This window comes from Lygodium microphyllum, chromosome 25 (assembly GCF_053477565.2).
Source record: "Lygodium microphyllum isolate KBCC chromosome 25, Lygodium_microphyllum_v1.1.10, whole genome shotgun sequence".
NCBI lineage: Eukaryota > Viridiplantae > Streptophyta > Polypodiopsida > Schizaeales > Lygodiaceae > Lygodium > Lygodium microphyllum.
In genome coordinates, this window is record NC_141159.1 from 123837068 (window position 1) to 123845015 (window position 7948).

The following is a 7948-nucleotide window of genomic DNA, read 5'->3' on the forward strand; positions in this document are numbered from 1 at the left end:
AATAGCAACACCATCAGTAGTAAATGCTATGACAGATACAGCTACAAGCCAATGTGCAATATGAAGTTGCCACTCTGAAAGCTATGGAGGCAATAGAAAGCTAGTGGAAGCTTTTTGATGGCCACAATGTTACGAGCTACTTGAAGCTCTATGAGTCGAAGATGGAGTTCTTTGGTGTGCCTACTCACATGATGAGCTAGTTTTTTGTGCAACTGGTTACTTCTCATTTGAAGCCATGTATTTATGAGTTGTATGCTGTTAGTCCTATTTGCTCTACCTTCAAGAAAGCTTTGAAGGAGGAACATTTCATGGAGGATCTTGGGATGGACACGAGGTGTAGCTTTTGCAAGTGGGCCCATAAGCCAAACAAGGGTTTGGTGGCGATTGAGTTTCTATGGGAGTTTGATTCTAAATTTAATGAGATGGATATTGTAGGACAAGCGGCCTTAGAGCTTGAAAAGGTGGAGTTATTCTTATAGGTGGCGGATCCCATACTGCAAGTACAACTAGGAGAGATTTTGGAGGACAAGATGTAGTCTATGGGCTTGAATACCAACTAGCAGGATGCGAAGGATGCTATCACCACTTTGGTGAAGCAATAGATATGGAAGTCATGGCTATATAATGGCATTGTATTTGTTAGCCATGGCTTAATGCACTATGTTTGCCCTTAGTATGGTTAGAACCTTAGTCATAGTAGTTCTATGTGTGAAGCAGTCTCTTTAGATGCCTCATGAAATTGTATGCCTCATGAAGTGTAGTTATGTAGGTAGTTTTCAGGCATGACCTGAAGAGGTATCTATGGTGTATGTCCCCCTTTTTACCATTCTTGATACTCATGACCTGTTGTATGATGGATATTCATGATGATATATGAGATTTGACAATTGGTGCCATGATTCTCTATTTTTATCTATTTTCAGCATATTCTCTGATCTATGTTTTTGATTTGTTGATTATTCATGCTTTATTATGTATTTCCATGTCTCTATGTCATTATTTTTTGAGTTTCCTATGAGTTATTTGATGCAGTATTTGGTATTTTCTGCACTTACTACAGGAGAGATGTATTTCCACACGAGGCAATGCAGTCCTATGATGCATTACACATAGATTAGGGGTAGGGGCTACATCAATGTCACCCACGATCCCTCCTGCTACCGTGCCATTTACTCCATCCTTAGCTCCTATCTCTCTACTTACACCCACTCCTATACCTTCTCTTGCCATGCCTATAGTTGTTTTTCCTACACCTTACTTACCTCCTTCAACTCCTATGCCTACACCCGTTTCTACCCCTATGCCAATGCGAGTTCATGTACCTTTGACTCCACCAGCTCCTACTCCATCGCCACTCAGTAATGAATTTATTGAGGAGATAACTAAAACTTTTAAAGATCTAAGACTTGTTGATTGGTCTAAACTTGTAGGGTAGCTGATATAGGCACCTTTGCCTCCAAGAAGAGATAATAAGAATTGTGAGTCTTTCAAGGAAGCAAGGAGAAGGAATTGGGTGTTTTGGGGACCTAAGAACAAAAAATGTCTAACATAGACTAGATTGCCTATGCAACCCAACTTTGGCAAAGGGGAAACAAAGCAGGCTCTTGAAGAGATGTCTACATAAAGTTCTCATGTGGCTAGAAGCGATGCTTTGGCCAATGGTATGTAGATTGAGCGGAGTTCACAGAGTAAGTCTGTCATATGGTCTTTTGCCTTGGATATACATACGTGAAACTTCATCCCTGCTTGCTGTAATAACCACTCTTTCAATATCTCCCACACAAATCAAGTCCAGCTATGACAATCTTAAACTCCAAACACTATATTTTGGCTAGGCCCCTCAGAAGCTCTAGCTTTGCCACCTTCCATCCTCCCTCACCTTCACGTGCAACTAGTTACTTTTTTTGGCCTTTGAGATAATGATTTATTGGCTCTTATTCTCTTATTGAGTTACTCTCTAGCACTGATACATGCATACACAAATATAAGCACACATACAAACATAAACACACAAGCACATATATAAATATTAAATCATACGAATGTATATAAGCATATATGTGTATCACTGCTTGAGCACATTCACACAAACGCTTAGATATATATAAAGACACTATCATGCAATTAAACATTTGTAACTATACATTACATGTATATACTCGGACTCAATGCACATAAAAAACTCTCATATATACATATTGTACTCTCTTCATGACACATGAGGCTATAATATAAAACATAAACATATATATATATACATATCATCACATTAACTCTCCTCTTTCTCACCTCTCATGATGTCATAGCATCTACACTCATCTAAGTCTCCTCACACATTTCTCAATGTTGAATGTTGATGAAAAGGAATAGCCCGATCCTCACACTAATGGCCACTACACTTGCTTCCACACAACCCTTGTGCACCTATTTCTTTAACATGATTATGCCAATGATATACGTTGTGCCCAAGCACTCATGTTCATAAGATAAATGCAATTGAATGCACTTCATGCACAAATGCATACATAAAGGTTCATTTATTAACTTAGTTCATGGTGCTCTCTCTTAGTTCATTTATTAACTTAGTTCATGGTGCTCTCTCTAAGTGCATGTGCTACTAAGGTTTCTAGATATATCTCAAGTGGGTCTCATGTTATATCATGCATTGGATAGTGCAATGCAGTGCATCTTCCCTCCCTGGCATGGTTGTAATTGAAAGGTAGGGGTATAAGAAACCCTAATACTATGCATAAACTTCATGCAAAGTGAGGATAAGAAAAGCATACCTTCAATTACAACCCACTCTTAACTTCTCCAATCCTGCAAGAACTAATACAACACAAACATTATAGTTTACACAACCTCTCCTCTAACTCCTCGCTAACTTTTACGAATTTTCTCCTGTCTTTAAATCCGTCTTGTGAATTCCATCCCTTCCTAATTTTGGTTTCTATGTCTAAATTGTCCTAATAAAAAAATGCCCTCAACATCAATTGTGTAAGCCGCCACGGAGTCCTGAATGCCATATTGCTAAAAAACTGCACTATTATTGCAGGCCGTCTTACCGTCCCCTTACCTTGCATGTGACAAGAAAGAATAGCAGTCCTAAGGATTTTCAAGTGTGTGGACGGGGGCTAAGGGCAGATATTAGGATGTAGCCTAGATTTTGGTGTGAGGGAAAGATTGGGCTCACTCTTTCATCAGCCTGTCGTAGGGTCTCTCGTCATCTCTCCGGTAGCTTCCTTCGAAGCTCCATTCCCTCCAGTCTCGAGGGGGAAAAAGGACGGAAAGAGGAAAGGAAAGCGACGCACACCAGAGAGTAAGAAAAATAAAGAAAGAAGGGCCAGAAAGAGTTCCAGTGAAGACTTTCTTATTACCTACTACAACAACAAGTGGATTAAGAAGAACAGAAAGCCCAGGCCATCCCTCCTCCTCATTTTCCGCGTCTGAGGCGTCTCGTTTTCTGCTGTCCTTGTCTTCTCCGGCGGGTGCGAGTGCGACCTCGCCGTCTTCTCGAAGGCTCCCCCACTAGCCGCTCGTGTCACCGCCATCGCCGATTTTAGGAGCGACGTCACAGGTCGGTCGGCCGTCCCTTCCTTCTCCTTCCGCTTCACGCGTCAATGCGTCATCTTCCCCCTCCCCTTCCAGACGCGCTTTGTGCTTGTTTTTTAATTTTCTCCCCCCTTTTAGATCTCCCTTTGCACGCTTCCAATCCCCTTTCTCTGTGACGCTTCCTCCGCCTTCTTTCTAGTGTGGATCCAGTGCCTGTGTATCATAATCATTAAACACCTGTTGCTACCGCGACCTGTATATAGTTTTTGAGGTGAGTTCTGGCACGCATCCACGAGCTTTTCATTTCATTTGCAAGCATGCAACAGGAATTTTGCCTCTGTAGCTTTTACCAGACAAATCTGGCTATCGTTCGCCAGTCTCTTTAGGCTAGGATGTTATATGGATATCTTTCTTGACATTCTATGAAATTGTGAGGTGGAGATCCTTCTTGTTATTGGTTTTACCACTTAGTTGGTAGCTTGAATTTCTCTTCCGGGTCTGACATGCTAACATTTGCATTTTGTTTTGTCAAGGTTTCTGATCGTACAGATCTAAGCCATGGCGCATCCCTACTCTTTCTTCCAGTTTGGAGATGAAATGACAGGGCAATTGAAACCAAGAGAGGAACAGACCTGGAACCTCCCTCTTTCCTTAAAGTTAGTCGATGATCACAAATGGAACCTGTCTGCCGAGGACCAGTCATGGAACCTTGCAGCCAAGAAGCTAGCGATTGAAGACCATTTGCGAACCAGCTCTGACAGAAGCATGAAAAATGATTCTAAGCGCACACCTAACGGTGCATACAACAGCAGCAAACCTTCTCGGGGGAAAAACAAGCAGAAAGTTGATACAGGGAAAAACGACGTCCTCAACAAGCTGCTGAATTTGGACTTTAAGCTCAATGAGAAGGCTCATCTTTCCAACGGAGCTTCGAATGTGGCCTCACAGTCTTCTGCAGCAAATAATGTCGATAAAAGGTTCAAATCTTTGCCCCCTGCCGAAACACTTCCACGGAACGAGACTCTGGGAGGTTACATTTTCGTTTGCAACAACGACACCATGCAAGAAGATTTGAAGAGACAGCTATTTGGTAATGCTTCTCTGCTTTAACGTTGATTTAATGTGCCGTGCTTGAATTCTGCCAGACTATGCGGGTTGCATCGGCTGCAAGCTTCGATTGTGCTAAAAGTTGCTATGCTTACAGGTCTACCACAGCGTTACAGAGATTCCGTTCGAGCCATTCAGCCTGGTCTTCCACTGTTTTTGTACAACTACACTACGCATCAACTTCATGGAATTTTCGAGGTAAGCTTCTGGTTTGGTCGCACTTCCTATAACTCCAAGCCCTAGAGTAAGGTCTCCAGTGTTGAACTTCCAAGCGTTTAGTAGCTAGAATACTAAGGGTGTCTTGGACTGTTTTCAAGTAACTTGTTTTCCTTATCTGATGATTGTTAGCGTCTGGATGTATTTGTAGGCCGCAAGCTTTGGAGGCTCAAACATTGATCCAACGGCATGGGAAGATAAGAAGTCTAAAGGAGAATCAAGGTTCCCAGCACAGGTAAATCATTCTTCAGTTGTTGTGGAATTCTGTGCGTTGCACGTTTAGTACTTTTCTTTCCTGGATTTATCTTCAATTAAATCGTTTGCTTGCTCAGGTCCGTATTCGAATCAGGAGATTCTGCAAACCTTTGGAGGAAGATTCTTTCAGGCCAGTATTACACCATTATGACGGGCCTAAATTCCGCCTGCAACTCTCCATTCCTGAGGTGAGCTCTCAACGAATCCAGTCTCTGATGTGTTTGTTATTCCTGTTCGAAGTACAGTTTTTCATGTCATTCCGATTGGCTACTGGTGTTATGCTCGAATGGTTTGGTCATGGTGTGATTTTGATGTGCAGACCTTGGCGTTGTTGGACTTGTTCACGGAAAAGGGAGTGATGTAAGACGGTTGGAGGATTTGTTAGGACGGGAGGTGTTTAAGTTCCTAAGAACATGAGGATGAGATATTTTTGACCTAGTGTGCCTGCTTTTTGGAGAATCCAGAGTGCCAGGGTGTTTTATACAAAGCGTTGGCATGAACAAGTTTATGATGCTCAAAGTTGTTACCTTCTCGGTCCTTAGCTCTGCTGAATATTAATCAGGTGTATAGTCTCCACGAGCATGTGCCAGTTCATGTGAACCTGGGAAGTTCAGGTTCTGCAGAAAGAGGGCATGGACCTGTTACGAGTTTACAGTATTTGAAGCTATCCAGAAAATCTGTGCAAGCTTCGTCACTATGTTGAATCATGTTTCTGTTTTGTAGCAGGTACTGGCATCAGTGTGCTTGGTACGTGTATAGCCATGGTTAGTGGTGCTATCTATAATCCTGCGCAATAGGAATCTGTATAATGTCAGAAAGGTGTCGGGAACTTATTAGAGCTTCCAATCTACCAATGGTCCGTGATGTTTGGCTTGCTTTTTGAATATGTAATATAGTTGTTTACCCGGCATAAAGGTAATAAAAGATATGACAATAAAAATGTCGGGCAAAATGTAATATAGTTGTTTGCCCTTCATAAAGGTAATTAAAGATATGACAAGAAAAATGTCGGGCAAAATAAGAGGTCTGGGATTACGCATGTTAATCACTTTTGCTCACCAATGATGTAGATCCTAAAGTTGTTTGTGACAGAAATTGATGTAGAAGTTGTTCCTAGATTGTAGACACATTAAAATTGTGAGCAATCCAGAAGTACCCGACGTATAAGCTACTCAAGTCAAGTGCGCCCGAAAGTATTCCCAGTAAGTGCAAAACATCTTTCAAAAGCACCCCCCAGCCTGTCGAAAAATGTTGAGGTCGACGGAGTATGTTGTGTGTTATCCTGAGCATGGAATATCCTAGAATGCAGTCCAGAGATTCCAACGTTACGACCCAACCTCCGGAATGTTAAAAAAAGATGGAGATCGCCGTTTTGAACGTATTCAACCACGAACATGAAGTAAGATGAATGAGATATTTGGTGACGACATGCATCATATTTTTTTTGACTCTGTGCGTGAGGCATATTAGGCGCTCTGTGCCTAGTTCGCTCCTGGACCATTGTACTATTGTTTTGACACATTTCTCTTGGCGCTTTGCACCAGTGTTCTGTTGGTGTCAGTGTTGTCTCGTTGCTTAGCACTAAAACTCAAAGCACCAATGTTTGTATCCTAATTTTTATTCTCTCGTCTCGGGTCGTGGGTGTTCTCTCTCTCTCTCTCTCTCTCGTCTCCGATCGTGGGTGTGTACTCTCCTTGCCGACTTGCATGGGGGCTGCTTACATACCATCACGGTGGTCCCCCAAACTCCCAAAAATAGTAAGAGATATATGCACACATGCCAAATTAAAAATATATTTATACTTATGTTAAGAGGTTTATTTATTTATTCACGTCACATCACATTACATATATTACATTAACGTAAATATTTATATATATGTATTTCTCACGCATATATACATTCATGATGTCACAATATATTTAACATATATTGTGATTATATATTTAATGGATATATAATTGTAATGTAATAAATATACATATTCACAATGATAAATATATACTTATGTAATTGTATTCTCGATGTAAAATTATTTATTTATATATATATATTTACATAATGTATTTTGTTGCGTATATTGACAACTATTTGATCTTATCCTTGAGGAGAGGCTTGGTGCATCGACAACTCGCACTTGTTGCCATTGCTATGCAAGTAGCTTTCCTTGTTACATGGGACTCATTTTTTGAAGGTTAAGATTTTCACATCCTTGCAAGGGTGAAATCGTTTGAAAAGCGTCATGTGATTGGTACTCTATATCATCTGGGAGGTTGGACAGTAGTGAAGGGTCTCATCTAAAGTGGTGCCACCTAATGCAAATTGGCAAACGTAGAGCTTGTTCAGGATAAAAAGAGTCACATTTTAGGTGCAATGTCTCAATTCATCTTTTAATACTTTCTTTCTTCCATGGTCTCTATCTTCGGAGTCCTCGAATCACTCACCCCCTCCTCTTTCTCTCTCTCTCATGGTTTGTGGCTAATAGTTATCACGACTTTTTGCTTTTCCTTTCCACTTGCATGTTACATGTACCAACAAACTATTCAACTCTTGTCCATTTATTTTGCAAAGGATCGATTCCATGGTCCTTGATTCAAGGCTTTCTTGTGATTGTAGTATCATGATGCATTATTTGTAGCATCTACATCTCAATTTCCTTGGTTTTGCATCCACACATTGCACACACTCACAAACACATGTACATATTAGCACACAAGGTGAAAAAAAAGAGGAGAAAAAAAGAGAATAATAATGGAGAGTAGACACATTTATGAGACCGCACAAATAAACACATTAAGCACATATGCATATGTACATG

At 40.8% G+C, this 7948-nt stretch overlaps 1 protein-coding gene across 3 annotated transcripts; it reads left to right on the forward strand.

The window, feature by feature from the left end:
- The first annotated feature begins 3393 nt into the window (after nt 1-3393).
- LOC148014694 (B2 protein-like) lies at nt 3394-6136 on the forward strand. Of its 3 annotated transcripts, none has more exons than XM_087666667.1 (6): nt 3394-3577; nt 4086-4642; nt 4757-4857; nt 5027-5110; nt 5208-5318; nt 5450-6136. In XM_087666667.1, the coding sequence occupies exons 2-6, from the start codon at nt 4111-4113 to the stop codon at nt 5492-5494; spliced, it is 873 nt and encodes a 290-aa protein (XP_087522793.1). In that variant the 5' UTR covers nt 3394-3577; nt 4086-4110; the 3' UTR covers nt 5495-6136. The 3 variants fall into 3 exon arrangements, with proteins under 3 accessions (XP_087522793.1, XP_087522792.1, XP_087522794.1); XM_087666666.1 differs by lacking the exon at nt 3394-3577 and adding an exon at nt 3667-3823; XM_087666668.1 differs by lacking the exon at nt 3394-3577 and adding an exon at nt 3854-3987.
- The last annotated feature ends 1812 nt before the right edge of the window (nt 6137-7948 follow it).